At 47.7% G+C, this 21,478-nt stretch overlaps 1 protein-coding gene across 1 annotated transcript in view; it reads left to right on the forward strand.

The window, feature by feature from the left end:
* BLTP3B (bridge-like lipid transfer protein family member 3B) overlaps positions 1-20,916 on the forward strand; it is a 122,053-nt gene extending 101,137 nt beyond the window's left edge. The window contains exons 18-21 of the mRNA XM_075344278.1: positions 4,672-4,928; positions 13,551-13,659; positions 14,084-14,292; positions 20,010-20,916. Coding sequence (XP_075200393.1) covers positions 4,672-4,928; positions 13,551-13,659; positions 14,084-14,292; positions 20,010-20,132 — 698 coding nt within the window. The 3' untranslated portion in view covers positions 20,133-20,916. The remainder of the gene's footprint in view (positions 1-4,671; positions 4,929-13,550; positions 13,660-14,083; positions 14,293-20,009) is intronic.
* Positions 20,917-21,478: the final 562 nt, after the last annotated feature.

Genomic DNA, 21,478 nt, shown 5'->3' on the forward strand with positions numbered 1-21,478 from the left:
GGGATGGCTGTTTTCTTTAAGGGATGGCTGTTTTCTTTTAGGGATGGCTGTTTTCTTTTAGGGATGGCTGTTTTCTTTTAGGGATGGCTGTTTTCTTTTAGGGATGGCTGTTTTCTTTTAGGGATGGCTGTTTTCTTTTAGGGATGGCTGTTTTCTTTTAGGGATGGCTGTTTTCTTTTAGGGATGGCTGTTTTCTTTTAGGGATGGCTGTTTTCTTTTAGGGATGGCTGTTTTCTTTTAGGGATGGCTGTTTTCTTTTAGGGATGGCTGTTTTCTTTTAGGGATGGCTGTTTTCTTTTAGGGATGGCTGTTTTCTTTTAGGGATGGCTGTTTTCTTTTAGGGATGGCTGTTTTCTCTTTTGGGACGGCTGCTTTCTCTTTTGGGACGGCTGCTTACTCTTTTGGGACGGCTGCTTACTCTTTTGGGTCGGCTGCTTACTCTTTTGGGTCGGCTGCTTACTCTTTTGGGTCGGCTGCTTACTCTTTTGGGTCGGCTGCTTACTCTTTTGGGTCGGCTGCTTACTCTTTTGGGTCGGCTGCTTACTCTTTTGGGTCGGCTGCTTACTCTTTTGGGTCGGCTGCTTACTCTTTTGGGTCGGCTGCTTACTCTTTTGGGTCGGCTGCTTACTCTTTTGGGTCGGCTGCTTTCTCTTTTGGGTCGGCTGCTTTCTCTTTTGGGACGGCTGCTTTCTTTGATGAAGAGTCCTGCTGTATTCTGTAACTTTTTTAGCTGCCTGGACACTTCTTTATAGCACCACAATTAGGGCTTATTTTCAGGGTAGGTCTCATTTTCAGGGAATACATAGAAGAAATCCAGACAAGAAATTCAATCGAATTGACTTTGGAAAACTTCACATTGGCTGCTGATTATTGTGCAGCATGAATGATATTCTATGCTTTGACCACTAGGTGGCAATGTTTGATAAGATGAAAACGGGCAAAGCAAGCGACAGTATTAGTGTGCATTTATGTGTAGATAGATAGATAGATGTTGTGTGTAGTTACCAAGTGTTTGTGTAGGGCGCTGTACATGTTCTGGGTGTTATCTGGGTGTGGCGGGGGGTGAGAGCGGTGTTGTATGTGTGTTGCGTTGTTTGTGGAGCGCTGTGTGTCTGTAGCGTTGTGTGTGTTGCGTGGTTGGTGTGGGGTGCGTGTGTGTGTTTTGGGGGGGTATGTTTTGTGCAGTGTGTGTGTTGCGTGGTATGTGCGTATATTTGTGTATGCCGCGGTGTTTGTGTGTTGGGTGTTGTGTGTGTGCAGCGTTGTCTGTGTGTGTGGGTGTCTGTGTAGGGCGGTGTTTGTGGTTCCCAGTGTGTGTGTTGGGTGTTGTGCAGTGCGCGTGTGTGTGTGTGTTGGGGGGAGGTGTGCACCTCCCATTGTGCTCCGTCCCCCATGCTGCGCACTCCCCATCGTGCTCCATCCCCTATGCTGCGCATTCCCCATCGTGCTCCATCCCCTATGCTGCGCATTCCCCATCGTGCTCCATCTGCCATGCTGCGCACTCCCCATCGTGCTCCATCCCCCATGCTGCGCACTCCCAAACGTGCTCCATCCCCCATGCTGCGCACTCCCCATCGTGCTCCATCCCCCATGCTGCGCAATTCCAAACGTACTCCATCCCCCATGCTGCGCACTCCCCATCGTGCTCCATCCCCCATGCTGCACACTCCCCATCGTGCTCCATCCCCCATGCTGCGCACTCCCAAACGTGCTCCATCCCCCAAGCTGCGCACTCCCCATCGTGCTCCATCCCCTATGCTGCGCATTCCCCATCGTGCTCCATCCCCTATGCTGCGCATTCCCCATCGTGCTCCATCTGCCATGCTGCGCACTCCCCATCGTGCTCCATCCCCCATGCTGCGCACTCCCAAACGTGCTCCATCCCCCATGCTGCGCACTCCCCATCGTGCTCCATCCCCCATGCTGCGCAATTCCAAACGTACTCCATCCCCCATGCTGCGCACTCCCCATCGTGCTCCATCCCCCATGCTGCACACTCCCCATCGTGCTCCATCCCCCATGCTGCGCACTCCCAAACGTGCTCCATCCCCCAAGCTGCGCACTCCCCATCGTGCTCCATCCCCCATGCTGCGCACTCCCAAACGTGCTCCATCCCCCATGCTGCACCAGCATCAGCCTCTCTGCCCCCAGCATCAGCCTCTCTGCCCCCAGCATCAGCCTCTCTGCCCCCAGCATCAGCCTCTCTGCCCCCAGCATCAGCCTCTCTGCCCCCAGCATCAGCCTCTCTGCCCCCAGCATCAGCCTCTCTGCCCCCAGCATCAGCCTCTCTGCCCCCAGCATCAGCCTCTCTGCCCCCAGCATCAGCCTCTCTGCCCCCAGCATCAGCCTCTCTGCCCCCAGCATCAGCCTCTCTGCCCCCAGCATCAGCCTCTCTGCCCCCAGCATCAGCCTCTCTCCTCCGAGCATCAGCCTCTCTGTCCCCAGCATCAGCCTCTCTGTCCCTATCATCAGCCTCTCTCCTCCCAGCCTACCCCAGCCTCAGCCTCCCCCAGCATCAGCCTCTCTTCTCTCAGCCTCCCCCTCCCAGCCTCCCCCAGCATCAGCCTCCCCCTCCCAGCCTCCCCTAGCATCAGCGTCCGCCTCCCAGCCTCCCCCAGCATCAGCCTCCGCCTCCCAGCCTCCCCCAGCATCAGCCTCCGCCTCCCAGCCTCCCCCAGCATCAGCCTCCCCCAGCATCAGCCTACACCCTCCCAGCCTCCCCCAGCATCAGCCTACACCCTCCCAGCCTCCCCCAGCATCAGCCTCCCCCAGCATCAGCCTCTCTCCTCCCAGCCTCCCCCAGCATCAGCCTTCCCCAGGATCATCCTCTCTCCTCCCAGCCTCCCTCAGCATCAGCCTCCCCCTCCCAGCCTTCCCCAGGATCAGCCTTTCTCCTAACAGCCTCCCCCAGCATCAGCCTCCCCCTCCCAGCCTCCCCCAGCATCAGCCTCTCTCCTCCCAGCCTGCCCCAGCATCAGCCTCCCCCAGCATCAGCCTCTCTCCTCCCAGCCTCCCCCAGCATCAGCCTCCCCCAGCATCAGCCTACACCCTCCCAGCCTCCCGCAGCATCAGCCTACACCCTCCCAGCCTCCCCCAGCATCAGCCTCTCTCCTCCCAGCCTCCTCCCAGCACGCCGTGCTCCTCTGCCGGCACTCACAGATCCGATCGCATACACACACACACACACACACACACACCCACACCCGATCGCATACACTCACACACACCTGATCGCATACACTCACACACACACACACACACACACACACACACACACACACACACACACACACACTGACGATATTGCACATATGCGCTCACACTCACAACATCCGGAGATACCACATGCTTCTGGCCATGTGATCCTCCGGCAGGTCCTGGAAGCTCACGGCACAGTATCGCCGCCGAGAAGCAAGCGATATCCCAGGATGTTGTGAGTATGTGGATGCGATGTGATGTGTGTGTGAGGTGTGTGTGATCTGATGTGTGTGTGTGTGTGTGTGTTGTTGTGTGTGTATGTTCCGCCGCTGCAGGACCTTGATGCACTGGTAACTATGCTACCATGGTTACCAGCGTATCCCGTCCCCCGGTCGCACGGGAGCCCACACCAGCATACGGCGGCAACCCCAGCAATGCGAGGGTATGTGTCGGCTGGGTTGGCGGCGTACGCTGATGTGGGCTCCCGGGGGTACAGTACTCACCTGGGAGTCGTGGCTCCGTGTCGCTTCGGGGAATGCGTGTGGGGGGCGCGGGGCGTGGCCGAGTTGCCAATACGTGCAGGGTGCCGGGGCGAGAGGCCAATCCGAGTGGGGGGCGGAGCCTGGGCGAGCGGCCGGCCAATCCATGTGGGGGCGGAGCCTGGGCGAGCGGCCAATCAGTGCAGGGGGCGGGGCCATGGCGAGCCCAGCGGCCAATCCGCTTTGTGTCACCGTAAGGACACAATTTTGGAGCAAGACAGACAGACAGAATAAGGCAATTATATATATATATATATATAGATAGTCTTGCATTACCTATTGTTAGCTGCAGAAGTAGTCAACAAAAAATCTGCCAGCGAGCACTTTTTGACGGGAAAGTTTAACTCTTCTCAGCTTTTTCACTACACAAAGGTAGAACTGAACTTTGTACCCATAAATCAGAAGATGATCATTAACTTTTCCATTAGAACGAGCTCCCTGACCGATTCCCAGTTACTTCATTATGTAGCAGTAGACAGTACAACAAAGGGCTTTCCATGTCTGCATTTAGTAGGACAAGTGCATAAGGAAAGGTGGTTATTGGGTGCGCCACTCCAAGCCAATGCCATCCAGCAGTTTGGTAGGTCCACCAAATGAGCCAAAGGGCCTTGCTCAACAGATAGGATCTGGGTGAGGATCTAGAGCTTGTTTCCGCGCCGCACATAGGTCGGGCCGGCAGCTAAAAGGGACCTAAATTGCCAAAATCTATTGGGTAAGTTGGGACAGAAGCCTTCAAAGGTTTACCCCTATATCTGCAAAGGTTTATCTATATCCCTTATGACGTGTGCGGGTTATCGGGGGTGGGGAGAAGAAATGTTCCATAGGCAAATACAGGGGTAGTCTTGGAGCAGAATGTAAAATAAATATCTGCTGTCTTTTGTGCCGTGTATCCGAATGAAGATGTGATTTATGGTTGATTTTTCTGTATCTTCAGACTCTGATCCTAAGTCATCAATGGAGCAGAGAAAGTCATGTCCGGAGATCAGCCTGAAACTGGAGACCGGGCCTGGTGCTAAACGCTACTCTCTTCTTGCTGCTGAAAACGGGTTCCTCCAGTGCCAAGTGGCGGACTTTAGCTCTGAGTTCCTCACCTCCACCCTCGCGAATATCCACCACTTCATAGATGATGATTCGGTTGCGGAAGTGATGCCGATGAAGATAAGGGTGCAAAAGGCAAAATTACACTTACAGGTTAGTATTTGGAAAGTTTTCCATCTTGTGGACCAGTCTGCACCGATACTGGTAGTCACCATGTTCTCATTAAAGTAAGTGATCATTTTTTGCAGTTTCCTCTCGAATATCCATTGGGTTAGGTATCACCATTCTTTCAATGTGTTTAGAAGTTCTTGGGCATCTGACTGGATGCATACTGGAAAATGTTCACTGTTTGCTTAGGTCAACCACGTCAATGGGTCTCCTGCCTATGTTAACGAAATTCACTCCCTCTATGCCATTGCAACTCCAACTTGTTTTACAAGCACTTGGAGAAATCAATACAGCACACACCACGAATGGTGTACTGAAAGTTTCTGCTTTATTACATCATGTGACCAGCTTATATAGTACTACAAAGTAATGTGGGCAGATGAGTTGAGGGCTGGTTGGAAGTGTGCAGGATGAGAGGATGTTGTAATAGTCCAGACAGGAGATGATGAGGGATCATGTAGTAATTATGTGTTGGATTGGAAATATACACCTTAGACCTGTGAGAGAATATCCTTATATAGGAGTTGCCGAATTTAAACAATAGCTATGTTAAAGCCAGTTCCCAGCGATGAGCTGACTACTGGAGGTCCTGATGCTGGGACTCCTTGAGGATCCTGGGAAGTGGACCACTTACTAATCAGCTCTACTAAACGTGAGGAAATATCATACAGCTTTCATTAACATCATTGGGTATCTGTAATGCCGGGAGGGTCTCAAAGGAAAGGGTGGGCACAGGGGAGAGGCATAAGAGTAATGAGGGCAGAGGTGGTCAAAAGATGTGAGGGTTGGTTTTTGGTTTGCAGCATAGGAGGATGTTGTAGTAGTCCAGACAGGAGATGATGAGGGACAGTGTAGTAATTATGTGTTGGCTTGGAATTGTACATCTTAGACCTGTGAAAGCCTACCCCTATATAAGGGATGCCAAATTTAGACAATAGCTATGTTAAAGTCAGTCCCTCAACGATGAGCCGACCACTTGAGGTCCTGATGCTGGTACTCCTGAAAATCGCCAGGTAAGCAGACCACTTGCTAATCAGCTCTACTAAACATGTGAGGAAATATCATGCAGCGTTTATTAACATCATTGGGTATCTGTAATGCTGGGAGGGTCTTGGAGGGAAGGGGTGGGCAGAGGGAAGAGGCATAAGATAAATGTGGGCAGAGGTGGTCAGAGGAGTTGAGCGTTGGTTGGAGGTGTGCTGGATGGGAGGATGTTGTAGTAGTCTAGACAGGAGATGATGAGGGATCATATAGTAATTGTGTTGGATTGGAAATAAACATTTGAGACCTGTGAGACAATACCCTTATATAGGGGATGCCGAATTTAAACAATAGCTATGTCAAAGCCAGTCCCTAATGATGAGCTGACCACTGGAGGTCCTGGTGGTGGGACTCCTAGGAAGCGGACCACTTACTAATCAGCTGTGAGGAAATATCATGCGGCGTATCGTTGTTATCTGTAATGCCGGGAGGAGTTACTCCTTGTGGCTTTCTTCTCTGGCTAATAGAGACGTCCATGTCTTATATAAGCAGATTGACGCAGCAAGGAACCTCTTGGCTAATTTCTCCTCTTATGAGGATGAAGAATGAGAAATGACTTTATAGCTTCACCCCATGCAGAAACCCCATTATGTTACATTACCCAATATCTATGAAATCCCCGGGATTCCCAGTGCTCCCAGTACTGGCGCTTGCAGAAGACATTCACAGGGACTGACCATGAATCACCGCCAATAATGGCTTCTTCTGCTCCACAATAAATGTTTATTACATTATAAATTATATATTAAGTGTGGAATATTCCCCGGCTCTGATACCACCAGTCCTTCCATCCGAGTGTCTGTATTAAACATAAAATAGAGATAAATGGCTAAAATAAGAAAGAGAATAACAAGCAACAAAAACTGGATCCGTTCTCATGATGGGAGAAAATGTATCTATATGTACGGTCATGGCCAAAAGTGTTGGCACCCAGAAAATGAACTATGTCTTTCTAACAAATTATTGCAATTGCACGTTTTGTTGTACACATATTTACTTCCTTTGTGTGTATTGGAACAACACAAAAAAAATCAGCGAAAAATATCAGCAATCTCAAGGTTACAAGTCCATCTCCAGAGATCTTGATGTTCCTTTGTCCACGGTGTTCAACGTAATCAAGAAATTTACAACCCATGGCACTGCAGCTAATGTCCCTGGATATGGACGACAGTGAAAAATTGTTGAAAGTTTGCAATGCAGGATAGTCTGGATGGTAGATAAGCTGCCCCAATCAAGTTCCAAAGAAATGCAAGCTGTCCTGCAGGCTCAGGGTGCATCAGTGTCAGCGCAAGCTGTCTGTCCGCATGTGAATGAAATGAAACACTATGGAGGAGACCCAGGAGGACCCCACTACTGACACAGAGACCTAAAAAACTAGCCAAAATGTATGTGACGTGACGTGTTACCAAAATCCTGCTGGGAAATCGTCTTGTGGACAGATGAGACCAAGATAGAGCTTTTTGGTAAAGTACGTCATTCTACTGTATACTAAAAAATGGAATGAGGCCTTCATAAAAAGAACATAGTACCTACAGTCAGATATAGTGGAGGTTCAAAGATGTTTGGGGTTGTTTTGCTGCCTCTGGCATTGGGTGTCGTGACTGTATGCAAGGCATCATGAAATCTGAAATTACCAAAGGGTTTTGGGTGGCATTGTAGTGCCTCGTGTCAGAAAGCTGGCTGTGCATCCAAGGTCATGGGTCAGCAGGACAATGACCACAAATAAACTTGAAGAAGCCCCCAGAAATGGATCAAGACAAAGTGCTGGAGAGTTCTGAAGTGGCAGCAATGAGTCCGAATCTAAATCCCATCGACACCTGTGGAGAGATCTTAAAATTGCTGTTGGGAGAAGACGCCGAGTGACTGGGAGCAGTTTATAAAGTCCAAAATTCCAGGTGAGAGGAGTAAGAAGCTTGTGGACGGTTATAGGAGGCGATTGCAGGTATTTATTCCCAAGGATGTGCAACCAAACATTACATTGAGGGTTCAAACAATTATGTTCGGCCCATTTTTGGGGTTTTGTGTGAAATTATGTCCAATTTTTTTTTCATTTTTCTCCTTTTTTTTAAATTTTTTTGTGTTATTCCAATACACACAAAGGGAATAAACGTGTATAGCAAAACGTGTGTGATTGCAATTCATTTCTGGGTGAAATACTTCATTTTCTGGATCAATTTCAAGGGGGCCACACTATCGGCCATGATTATATAGTGCTCACTTCTGGGTGTCTTTTTATTCATTGCTATGTGGGGGAAAAAATACAATCAATATCAGTCTTTGAACATAGCTGGGAAAAAAGAAGCTGGACTGAAGCAATTGATTAGACCTCGTGATTTGATGGATTAAAGGAGTTGCACAGTTGACAAGTGAAAATAGATGAAACTTGATAATATTCTTTAATTTAGAAAAACTGCTGGGATGCAGGAATATTGGTGCCGGCGCCGTCCACTTCTTTGTTTTGACATTTGGAATGAGCATCCTCCACCCTCCCTGTGTCTGGCCGGGTCCATAGCTAAGGCAGATCTTCTTTTGCCCTCGTCCCTTCTTTTGCCCTCGTCCCTTCTTTTGCCCTCGTCACTTCTTTTGCCCTCGTCCCTTCTTTTGCCCTCGTCCCTTCTTTTGCCCTCGTCCCTTCTTTTGCCCTCGTCCCTTCTTTTGCCCTCGTCCCTTCTTTTGCCCTCGTCCCTTCTTTTGCCCTCGTCCCTTCTTTTGCCCTCGTCCCTTCTTTTGCCCTCGTCCCTTCTTTTGCCCTCGTCCCTTCTTTTGCCCTCGTCCCTTCTTTTGCCCGCGTCCCTTCTTTTGCCCTCGTCCCTTCTTTTGCCCTCGTCCCTTCTTTTGCCCTCGTCCCTTCTTTTGCCCTCGTCCCTTCTTTTGCCCGCGTCCCTTCTTTTGCCCTCGTCCCTTCTTCTCTTTCGCCCCTCGTCCCTTCTTCTCTTTCGCCCCGCGTCCCTTCTTCTCTTTCGCCCCGCGTCCCTTCTTCTCTTTCGCCCCGCGTCCCTTCTTCTCTTTCGCCCCGCGTCCCTTCTTCTCTTTCGCCCCGCGTCCCTTCTTCTCTTTCGCCCCGCGTCCCTTCTTCTCTTTCGCCCCGCGTCCCTTCTTCTCTTTCGCCCCGCGTCCCTTCTTCTCTTTCGCCCCGCGTCCCTTCTTCTCTTTCGCCCCGCGTCCCTTCTTCTCTTTCGCCCCGCGTCCCTTCTTCTCTTTCGCCCCGCGTCCCTTCTTCTCTTTCGCCCCGCGTCCCTTCTTCTCTTTCGCCCCGCGTCCCTTCTTCTCTTTCGCCCCGCGTCCCTTCTTCTCTTTCGCCCCGCGTCCCTTCTTCTCTTTCGCCCCGCGTCCCTTCTTCTCTTTCGCCCCGCGTCCCTTCTTCTCTTTCGCCCCGCGTCCCTTCTTCTCTTTCGCCCCGCGTCCCTTCTTCTCTTTCGCCCCGCGTCCCTTCTTCTCTTTCGCCCCGCGTCCCTTCTTCTCTTTCGCCCCGCGTCCCTTCTTCTCTTTCGCCCCGCGTCCCTTCTTCTCTTTCGCCCCGCGTCCCTTCTTCTCTTTCGCCCCGCGTCCCTTCTTCTCTTTCGCCCCGCGTCCCTTCTTCTCTTTCGCCCCGCGTCCCTTCTTCTCTTTCGCCCCGCGTCCCTTCTTCTCTTTCGCCCCGCGTCCCTTCTTCTCTTTCGCCCCGCGTCCCTTCTTCTCTTTCGCCCCGCGTCCCTTCTTCTCTTTCGCCCCGCGTCCCTTCTTCTCTTTCGCCCCGCGTCCCTTCTTCTCTTTCGCCCCGCGTCCCTTCTTCTCTTTCGCCCCGCGTCCCTTCTTCTCTTTCGCCCCGCGTCCCTTCTTCTCTTTCGCCCCGCGTCCCTTCTTCTCTTTCGCCCCGCGTCCCTTCTTCTCTTTCGCCCCGCGTCCCTTCTTCTCTTTCGCCCCGCGTCCCTTCTTCTCTTTCGCCCCGCGTCCCTTCTTCTCTTTCGCCCCGCGTCCCTTCTTCTCTTTCGCCCCGCGTCCCTTCTTCTCTTTCGCCCCGCGTCCCTTCTTCTCTTTCGCCCCGCGTCCCTTCTTCTCTTTCGCCCCGCGTCCCTTCTTCTCTTTCGCCCCGCGTCCCTTCTTCTCTTTCGCCCCGCGTCCCTTCTTCTCTTTCGCCCCGCGTCCCTTCTTCTCTTTCGCCCCGCGTCCCTTCTTCTCTTTCGCCCCGCGTCCCTTCTTCTCTTTCGCCCCGCGTCCCTTCTTCTCTTTCGCCCCGCGTCCCTTCTTCTCTTTCGCCCCGCGTCCCTTCTTCTCTTTCGCCCCGCGTCCCTTCTTCTCTTTCGCCCCGCGTCCCTTCTTCTCTTTCGCCCCGCGTCCCTTCTTCTCTTTCGCCCCGCGTCCCTTCTTCTCTTTCGCCCCGCGTCCCTTCTTCTCTTTCGCCCCGCGTCCCTTCTTCTCTTTCGCCCCGCGTCCCTTCTTCTCTTTCGCCCCGCGTCCCTTCTTCTCTTTCGCCCCGCGTCCCTTCTTCTCTTTCGCCCCGCGTCCCTTCTTCTCTTTCGCCCCGCGTCCCTTCTTCTCTTTCGCCCCGCGTCCCTTCTTCTCTTTCGCCCCGCGTCCCTTCTTCTCTTTCGCCCCGCGTCCCTTCTTCTCTTTCGCCCCGCGTCCCTTCTTCTCTTTCGCCCCGCGTCCCTTCTTCTCTTTCGCCCCGCGTCCCTTCTTCTCTTTCGCCCCGCGTCCCTTCTTCTCTTTCGCCCCGCGTCCCTTCTTCTCTTTCGCCCCGCGTCCCTTCTTCTCTTTCGCCCCGCGTCCCTTCTTCTCTTTCGCCCCGCGTCCCTTCTTCTCTTTCGCCCCGCGTCCCTTCTTCTCTTTCGCCCCGCGTCCCTTCTTCTCTTTCGCCCCGCGTCCCTTCTTCTCTTTCGCCCCGCGTCCCTTCTTCTCTTTCGCCCCGCGTCCCTTCTTCTCTTTCGCCCCGCGTCCCTTCTTCTCTTTCGCCCCGCGTCCCTTCTTCTCTTTCGCCCCGCGTCCCTTCTTCTCTTTCGCCCCGCGTCCCTTCTTCTCTTTCGCCCCGCGTCCCTTCTTCTCTTTCGCCCCGCGTCCCTTCTTCTCTTTCGCCCCGCGTCCCTTCTTCTCTTTCGCCCCGCGTCCCTTCTTCTCTTTCGCCCCGCGTCCCTTCTTCTCTTTCGCCCCGCGTCCCTTCTTCTCTTTCGCCCCGCGTCCCTTCTTCTCTTTCGCCCCGCGTCCCTTCTCTTTCGCCCCGCGTCCCTTCTTCTCTTTCGCCCCGCGTCCCTTCTTCTCTTTCGCCCCGCGTCCCTTCTTCTCTTTCGCCCCGCGTCCCTTCTTCTCTTTCGCCCCGCGTCCCTTCTTCTCTTTCGCCCCGCGTCCCTTCTTCTCTTTCGCCCCGCGTCCCTTCTTCTCTTTCGCCCCGCGTCCCTTCTTCTCTTTCGCCCCGCGTCCCTTCTTCTCTTTCGCCCCGCGTCCCTTCTTCTCTTTCGCCCCGCGTCCCTTCTTCTCTTCCGCCCCGCGTCCCTTCTTCTCTTTCGCCCCGCGTCCCTTCTTCTCTTTCGCCCCGCGTCCCTTCTTCTCTTCCGCCCCTCTATTATATCCTTCAATGCGATTTGTCACAATAGTAGTATATAAGTGTTTTGCTTTTTTTTTTTTCCCATATGACATACAGTTAGGTCCAGAAATATTTGGACAGTGACACAATTTTGGCGAGTTGGGCTCTGCATGCCACCACATTGGATTTGAAATGAAACCTCTACAACAGAATTCAAGTGCAGATTGTAACGCTTAATTTGAAGGTTTGAACAAAAATATCTGATAGAAATTGTAGGAATTGTCACATTTCTTTACAAACACTCCACATTTTAGGAGGTCAAAAGTAATTGGACAAATAAACCAACCCCAAACAAAATATTTTTATTTTCAATATTTTGTTGCGAATCCTTTGGAGGCAATCACTGCCTTAAGTCTGGAACCCATGGACATCACCAAACGCTGGGTTTCCTCCTTCTTAATGCTTTGCCAGGCCTTTACAGCCGCAGCCTTCAGGTCTTGCTTGTTTGTGGGTCTTTCCGTCTTAAGTCTGGATTTGAGCAAGTGAAATGCATGCTCAATTGGGTTAAGATCTGGTGATTGACTTGGCCATTGCAGAATGTTCCACTTTTTTGCACTCATGAACTCCTGGGTAGCTTTGGCTGTATGCTTGGGGTCATTGTCCATCTGTACTATGAAGCGCCGTCCGATCAACTTTGCGGCATTTGGCTGAATCTGGGCTGAAAGTATATCCCGGTACACTTCAGAATTCATCCGGCTACTCTTGTCTGCTTTTATGTCATCAATAAACACAAGTGACCCAGTGCCATTGAAAGCCATGCATGCCCATGCCATCACGTTGCCTCCACCATGTTTTACAGAGGATGTGGTGTGCCTTGGATCATGTGCCGTTCCCTTTCTTCTCCAAACTTTTTTCTTCCCATCATTCTGGTACAGGTTGATCTTTGTCTCATCTGTCCATAGAATACTTTTCCAGAACTGAGCTGGCTTCATGAGGTGTTTTTCAGCAAATGTAACTCTGGCCTGTCTATTTTTGGAATTGATGAATGGTTTGCATCTAGATGAACCCTTTGTATTTACTTTCATGGAGTCTTCTCTTTACTGTTGACTTAGAGACAGATACACCTACTTCACTGAGAGTGTTCTGGACTTCAGTTGATGTTGTGAACGGGTTCTTCTTCACCAAAGAAAGTATGCGGCGATCATCCACCACTGTTATCATCCGTGGACGCCCAGGCCTTTTTGAGTTCCCAAGCTCACCAGTCAATTCCTTTTTTCTCAGAATGTACCCGACTGTTGATTTTGCTACTCCAAGCATATCTGCTACCTCTCTGATGGATTTTTTCTTTTTTTTCAGCCTCAGGATGTTCTGCTTCACCTCAGTTGAGAGTTCCTTAGACCGCATGTTGTCTGGTCACAGCAACAGCTTCCAAATGCAAAACCACACACCTGTAATCAACCCCAGACCTTTTAACTACTTCATTGATTACAGGTTAACGAGGGAGACGCCTTCAGAGTTAATTGCAGCCCTTAGAGTCCCTTGTTTAATTACTTTTGGTCCCTTGAAAAAGAGGAGGCTATGCATTACAGAGCTATGATTCCTAAACCCTTTCTCCGATTTGGATGTGAAAACTCTCATATTGCAGCTGGGAGAGTGCACTTTCAGCCCATATTATATATATATATATAATTGTATTTCTGAACATGTTTTTGTAAACAGCTAAAATAACAAAACTTGTGTCACTGTCCAAATATTTCTGGACCTAACTGTACATTGTTTGTTTGATTTACGGTCATTTACGTGGTCCCCACATAGCTTTCTCATGAGCCAGATCAGACACCCCCATACTTTGCACTGACGAGGGGCAAGCACCCCGAAACACCGTGTCTGCAAATTGGGATTCTGATCTGGCTTATATATCCTGAGTCATATTGCAATGGATTGTTGAAAATCCACTTGTGACTTTTAGGATCGCTACTTCCAATAGGTGGCGCTGTGCTAGAGTTTGTCTCCTTTACTGGAGAGACAATTTGTTTGATTTAGTTATTATTTATGTTTTTAACTTGTAGGATGATAGTCCCCGGAATAACAACAGTGACCCAGAGCCGGAGCCAATTGTCCTGAATATTGAGAATCTCTTAGTTGAAAGGTTTGATGATGGATCCTTCTGTGTCAAAGGTAAATGCTCAGCACTATGGCACCAATTCAACATTTGAGGGCTTTTTGTATTTTTTTTTCTTTTTTAAGTCTTTTGTTTTTGTCTTATGTTATTTGTTGTCATTTTTTATGTTGAATCTTCAGAATAATACTGGCAATTCGTGACTTTCGCTCATTATAGTTTGTTGTTTTTTGGGGGGTTTTTTTGTTTTTTTTTTTTATCTTTGTCTTTTTGGTGACTCTTTTTAGAGCAAAAAGTTAAGTTTCTTATATATGGCTTGAAAATTGCTCCACAGTTTTGGCATACATAGATTCACTCCAGCGGATAACTGGTGTACACTTTGTGACAAATTTTGTGAAAATTTTGCAAAAAGTCTGTACAAATGATTTATATATGAAGGTTTTTTTTTTTTTATTTCTTAATATTTTTTTCCCTCACTTACAGGTAATCCTGACTCTACCACTGACACCAGCACCAATCACAAAGAGTTAACTGAGATCCCTTCAGCAAATACTGACAGCACTAACCCTATACAGCACAGAAGTATTGCTACAAAATGCACACAGACACTTTGTGACAGCCCCGCACCCCCTGAACAGATGGATGTAAAAAGGAGCCACAGTCAGAAGATGGCAGCGATTAGTATGGAGCAGGTACGTGATCCCTTTACATTGCTGTAAGCGTTGCGCTCTGATGTGTTAATCATAGTCTTAGGCTTTGACCTTGGAATCACCTCTAAACGAGGCTCTGATTATGCAGCTTCTTTCTAATATAAAATTCTCAGTTGGATGGGGATCAGTCCATCTAATGAAGAGATTACTGGCTGCATAGAATATTTCTTTTTTTCCCACATACTCCTTTTTTAAACAGTTTGACTGCCTGAAGCCACCACTAGGGGGAGCTCATAGAATACAGTTTTAGAAAACTTCATTGATGTATAAAAATCATTGATGTCTAGGTACAAAGAAGAAGTAATGGCACTCAGCAAATGATGAAGCGTCTTTGTTTTGTGGAATCCAGCTTGAAAACAGGAATGAAAGCAATGGGAACAAACAGGACTTCGGCCAACAGCCGTTTTGTCTTTCTTTCAACGCTTTCTCAAGGCTCAGCCTTTTTGCCTCTTAGGTGCTTACTCAAGACTCAGCCGTTTCGCCTCTTTGGTGCTTACTCAAGGCTCGGACGTTTCGCCTTTCAGGCACTTACTCAAGGCTTAGCTGTTTTGCCTTTTAGGCGCTTTCTAAAGCCTTAGCCGTTTTCCCACTTAGGCACTTTCTCAAGGCTCAGCCTTTTCACCTGTTAGGCGCTTACTCAAGGCTCAGCCATTTTGCCTCTTAGGTGCTTACTCAAGACTCAGCCGTTTCGCCTCTTTGGTGCTTACTCAAGGCTCGGACGTTTCGCCTTTCAGGCACTTACTCAAGGCTTAGCTGTTTTGCCTTTTAGGCGCTTTCTAAAGCCTTAGCCGTTTTCCCACTTAGGCACTTTCTCAAGGCTCAGCCTTTTCACCTGTTAGGCGCTTACTCAAGGCTCAGCCATTTTGCCTCTTAGGTGCTTACTCAAGGCTCGGACGTTTCGCCTTTCAGGCACTTACTCAAGGCTTAGCTGTTTTGCCTCTTAGGTGCTTATTCAAGGCTCAGCCGTTTCGCCTTTTAGGTGCCTACACAAGGCTCAGTCGTTTCACCTCTTAGGTTCTTTCACAAGGCTCAGCCGTTTCGCTTCTTAGGTGCTTACTCAAGGCTCAGCCGTTTTGCCTTTTAGGTGCCTACACAAGGCTCAGTTGTTTCGCCTCTTCGGTGCTTACTCAAGGCTTAGCCATTTTGTCTCTTAGGCGCTTTCTAAAGCCTTAGCCGTTTTTCTTTTAGGCACTTAAGGCTCAGCCAGTTCACCTCTTAGGCACTTACTCAAGGCTCAGCCTTTTCACCTGTTAGGCGCTTACTCAAGGCTCAGCCATTTTGCCTCTTAGGCGCTTTCTCAAGGCTCACGGTTTGAGCTTTAAGGTAGTGTCTGAGACCTGAAATGGCCTTAGGCTGAAGTGCTATTTGATCTCATTGCTTTTATTCCTCACCTGTACCTGGATTATTTCTGATTTACTCTATTGTGCAAAAAGCCTAATATTTTTTTTATTGAAGTAAATTACAAAAGTTTTACTTTTTAGGTAATGGTAAAATCATTTTAATAATTTCAATTTTAAGCAATCTTTAAAGAGAATCTGTCAGCAGGTTTTTATGTAATCTGAGAGCAGCATGATGTAGGGTCAGAGATCCTGATTTGTTTAAATAGAATCAGTGTTTTATCAGCAGGAGATTATCACTACAGGACTAGGTGTCTTGTGCCTCTTGGTCCAGCCACGCACCCACTACTGATTTAGCAGCTTTCTGGCAGTGTACACAGTAAGATGTCAATCAGTGATGTGCGTGGGTTTATACAGTGCTCAGTATTTCGAGTTCTGCTAGATCTGCTGCAGAGAAAACTGTAATTTTGTCAAAACTGCTGCACCCAGTTGTTACGAGCGTGTCGCGCCTGCAGGTTATATCTTGTATTGGAGCAGATTTAGGTTCTATTTATGTTGAATGGGTTTGAGGACTTTCGTGGCAGATGGGTGCACAATGGGCAGGTACCGGGCACATGTCCCATTCATTAAAATAGGACACATGCACCATATTTTCAAGCATTTCGGCAACTGGATGGGGTCGTAACATCATACGCACCCCTCACTTCTGATGCCAGAATTGGCGGCAACAGCTGTCGTCACATATTTTTTCCTTAAAGGGGTTATATTTTTATTTTTTTTTTTTTGTGCCTAATATTTAATGTGTTTTTAAGGGGCTTATTTCTAGGGTCCGTTATTCTCCTTACGTCGGCATTTTGGTATTGAATTTTCACAGATCTTTCCCGTTGTATCCTCTTCTTTTTTTTTTTTTTTTTATTCAAATAAATTGACGTTGCTTTAGGGAAATATGTGATAAAAGAGACTAATAGAATTCGGAATAATCGTAGATCATACAAAAAGTTAAAGGCAAAAAAAAAAAAAAATAATAATAAAAGATGATTTCCATAAAATGAAAAAATATCGCTGGTCTCCTCCGCGAACTCTGAGTCCAAATTAATTATCACTTAATCACTTATGTCTTTGAAGTGCGCAGCGTGATCGGAGGATCTGATTTGGGGCCCAGTCCACTCCGTAAGTCTCGGATGAGATTGACGAGCACTTCGGCGAATTTTAGATTAATAAGGGGTTTGGTGCTGAAATATTTATTGGACTTTATGAAACGCGGCCATTACCTTTGTCTCTTTGGCGTCCGAGCTGTAAATGTGAAATTTCGGGTTGATTCTTACATTTTAGATCTTTTTAGATGCACTCGGCATGGTCCGTTTTTGTAATTGTTCCTCAGTTAGTCAATATTGGTGCATACCCTTTAAGCTTCTTATTGCGGTCCCATTGAGAATGAATGGAGAGGAGGAGTGCATGCTCAGGGTTAGTGGGTCCATTGGACCGACAGTACCGATCACTGGCCTGGAGGAGCGACTGAATCAGCCGCCGAGTCCTCACTAAAGCCACCAGAGATGGCAATAGGCACCCACGCTGGTAGATGGCCAACAGAGGGCACCCCCAGGGGATCAACGGTACCTTGCCAGCTGGTGCCATGGATATAATACAGCTGGCAAGGGTCATACTGGTGAATTTCCTGATGAAGAAGTGGGGTTACACTTTGAAATGTTGTGAATTAAACCACCTCGTGTTGTACCTCTTCCTGGATGAGTGTCGTATATCCAGCAGTACAGTAACAGCCGGTAACGTGGATTAGGCCGGGATGGATGAATGGAGTGGATGGATGCACTAGCAGCGGCTGATGTGGATGCTTGAAGCAGCGGATATCATGGTAGGCAATCGGCGTGGATGGTTGCGGCAGCGGATGTCGTAGGAAGTGGCTGGCATGGATAGTTGCATGGATAGTTGCAGCAGCAGCGGACTTGAAAACAGATACGAATCAGACACCGCATACAGAACAGAAGCCGCAGCAGCACTGAACACCTGAACAATAGTAACGTATAGAACTCGTTGCCCAGGCACCTCCCTCAAGAGGAAGGTGCCTTAAATACCTAATGCTTCTCAGCCGAACTGAGAGGTCACTTCCGGGTCAGGGCGTATTGGCCCTTTAAGAAAAGGGGCTTGTCCGCGCATGCACCCTACGGGCATTTCCAGGAGGCCTGTGGGCCATGCGCAAACCCTGAGACACAGCAGCATGGACTGGGGCGGGGCAGCCACCAGCAGGTGGGCATCCCCACCAGGGGAGGGGGGCAGGACAGTGCAGGGATGCCGGTATGGACGTTGCACTCGGACTCCACTTTATTCAGATGGGGCGCTTAAGAGTCATTCTCCTCACTCTCAGAATCGGTGAAAGTCCCATCAATTGGGATGTTATTCCCTATCCAACGCGTAGGAGGTAACTTCTAATCTTGGTACATACCCTTTAAAGTGGTATACAATGGATGTTATTTTTGCATAGTGAAAGGTGTTTTTAAATGTTTTCTGCATCAACTGCTCACATTTTTCCAAAATCTCTGCTTGCAGTCATTGAATGGAAACCTTTTCTTGTGTATATTTAGAGGATGACAGTCTGTCCAGGTTAGGTGATGATCACTCGGCTGCCTGGCTCCTTACATTTCACCTATCAAAGATGTGTCACGTTATGAGTCACGCGCCCCTGTGAGCATTATATTAAATTACAACAACTCGTACCGCTCCATCAATACCTTCTGCTCTCTCCAGTAACAGAACAGCAGCTCTGTAAATGGCACTTGAATTCAGCTGAAGTTGCCCGGCAGAACTGTCATGGGGATTTCTATTTTTCCAGCTGGTTTCTCTCCGCAGTAAGCTAAAGCACGCTCATGTGTAAGGTTAGGATTTGGCTAGGACTGGATTAAAAAAAATGAAGTTTTCGGATTGTGTTTCTAGATGTAATATATTACATAAATATAGAGCGTAAGGAGATTATATATATATATATATATATATATATATATATATATATATATATATATATATATATATATATATATATATATATATATATATATATATATATATATATATATATATATATATAATTTTAATATAATATTTATTCAGGATGTCCCCCAGCCTTGGCCTTATCCTGGTATATGTCCCCCAGCCTTGGCCTTATCCTGGTATATGTCCCCCAGCCTTGGCCTTATCCTGGTATATGTCCCCCAGTCTGGGCCTTATGCTGGCATATGTCCCCCATACTGCATAAAACAAAACAAAAACATCTCACTCACCTACTCCAGGGTCCTGATGGCTCCAGCGTAGGCGGATCACAGCGCTGTCATTGCACACACAAAACATTGGAGTGCTGACGCTACACTTGGGACTCTGATGTCCTGCGCGTGCGCTCATTGCTGTCATCAGCGGCAGTACAGCGAGATTATGTCTCCTGGCACTACCACAGAGGTTAGCTATAACGGTGCGCTGCACACGCCGATGTAGATAACAGTAGCGCAGCTCCGGGTGGGTCCCCTCTGAGCACGGGCCCCGGAGCGACTGCAACCTCTGCCCCTCCCGTGGCTACGCTACTGTGAAAGTAAAGGAACAGCGCAGCTCCTCTCTCACTGAGAGGAGCCAGCGGTATCTCTGCAGGGCGGATGCCGGGCTCCCAAGCCTGCCGGGCCCGGTCACGTTACGTCCCTGCTTAGATCCCAGTCAGAAACTTCTCATACAGCTTGTTCACACACTCCTTTTTCAAGGGTAAGCTGCAGTTTACCAGCAATTGAGTTAGCTTCCTGAAATCTAATACACATGCGGCTTATTTTTTCCTTGCGAATTGAACCATCAGCGTGGGTTTTTTTTGTTGTTTTTTTTAATTTGCAGCTTGTTAATTTTTTGTATTTTATTTTTTTTTGTAAATAAATAGGGGAAAAACGCAGGTAGAGGCGCATAAAAATGCAATCATGTCACACAGTGTTTTTTCTGCCAACACTTTTGTGTTTGCAGAAAAAAAATTGTACAGAACACCCCCCCCCCCATACACAAACTCCAACCAAAGAGTTTACAACAAAAATATTTATTTGGGTGCAATCGTAAGTGTATTTTTCGTATAATTTTGGGGTATGGATTGTGGGGGAGATTGTGAAAATGTTCTGTATAATCTGAGTGTTTGGTTTCCCAATATATGACGTAGAACTAATTTTTCATATTTTTGGGTGTAATTTTTGAATAGAATTTTTTTTGTACCATTTTAGGTGGTGATAATTTTTGGACACTTTTTTTTTTTTTTTTTTTTTTTTTTTTTTTTTAAAAAAGGCAGGAGGAAATGTAGAGTCAGTAATTTTATTTATTTTCTTGTTTCTGCAGCTTCTTGACGAAAATGAATGTCTAAAGAACGAATTGGCCAAAACCAAGATGGCTCTCGCCGAGGCCCACATGGAAAGGGACAGCTTACTCCATCAAATAAAGAGGCTTACATTGAGCAAATAGCGTCTCCTCTTGGATTTTGTACTGGACTATAACCCGAAGGACATATTTAGTAGCATTTCAGACTGTGGCTCGATTATCTTCGTTGGAAATTCACTACAAATAGTAAAAAAAAAAGAAAAAAAAAATCACCAGGACCATTATTTTTCATTGGAGGAAATGAAATCAAAGTCTGAAAACTCAGTGTTTTACGTAATCATCATCACAATGCAATCATACAACTCCATTGTCTTAAAGGGGTTTTCCGGACTGAAAAAAAGTGGGTGAACTTTCTATTAGAAACAGCGCCCCTCTTGTCCATGTGGCTGTGTGTGGTATTGCCGCTCAGTTTTATTCACCTGTTGCAGTTCTAGGGCACAACCAATATTACAAGGGTGGCGCTGTTTTTGGGGACACAATGGGGTAAATTTATCAAAATTATCTAAAAGAACGATCGTCTGTTGCCCATGGCAGGTCAGCTTTTATTTTACCAAAGCAGTTTGCAAAAATGACAGCTGAGCTCTGATCCGCTATTATGGATGGGTAATAAAGGCAGTTTTTCTTTTGGACAATTGCTTTTTTTTTTTTTTTTTTTTATCCGGACGAGCCCCTAATATCTGATTCTATTAGAGTTTAAAAGTCGAAGCTCTGATATTTTTCAAAGTATTAAAAATTCAAATAATTTTTTGTTTTGTTTTTTTGAAAAATGGTTTAATTATTTAAGAAAAGTGTAACATCAAGTAATGTTAATTAACTTTAGGCAGAATTGCTTTTAATATTGTTTAAGAATTATTTTTTAATTTTTATTTGCACTATCAATAAATTGATGCAGCTGCATTCAATTGTATTCGACAGGTGTTTTATTTTACAGCACGGTATAATTAAAGGGAATCTATATAAAGTGTGTCCACCCCTATCCTGTCCACCGCCATTAACTTGAGAACGGCGACAGCTATAGGCATAGAAGTGGTGTCTAGGTATAGTAAAGTATCCATGTGCTACGCAATGAAACCACCTATAGCGCCACCTGGTGGAAAACAACGGAGTTAGCATTTTTATTTCAAAAACGGAACGAGATAGAGAAAAAAAGTGGATTACAAAGTTGTAGGGCATCATCAATTCAATACGAATCGACACCTTGCATACAGAAATGCTATGATTAGAACGTGTAAAACTCACTAGGCTGCGGACGTGAAGCGATACCTCATGGAGACCTTCCTACAAGTCATTGGGTATGGTGGCTGTGTGGAGTGGCCTCCACGCTCACCTGACCTGACCCCATTGGACTTCTTTCTGTGAGGTCACATCAAACAGCAGGTGTATGCGACCCCTCCACCAACATTGCAGGACCTACGACGACGTATCACAGA

The sequence above is a fragment of the Anomaloglossus baeobatrachus genome, chromosome 4 (assembly GCF_048569485.1).
Source record: "Anomaloglossus baeobatrachus isolate aAnoBae1 chromosome 4, aAnoBae1.hap1, whole genome shotgun sequence".
Classification (NCBI taxonomy): domain Eukaryota; kingdom Metazoa; phylum Chordata; class Amphibia; order Anura; family Aromobatidae; genus Anomaloglossus; species Anomaloglossus baeobatrachus.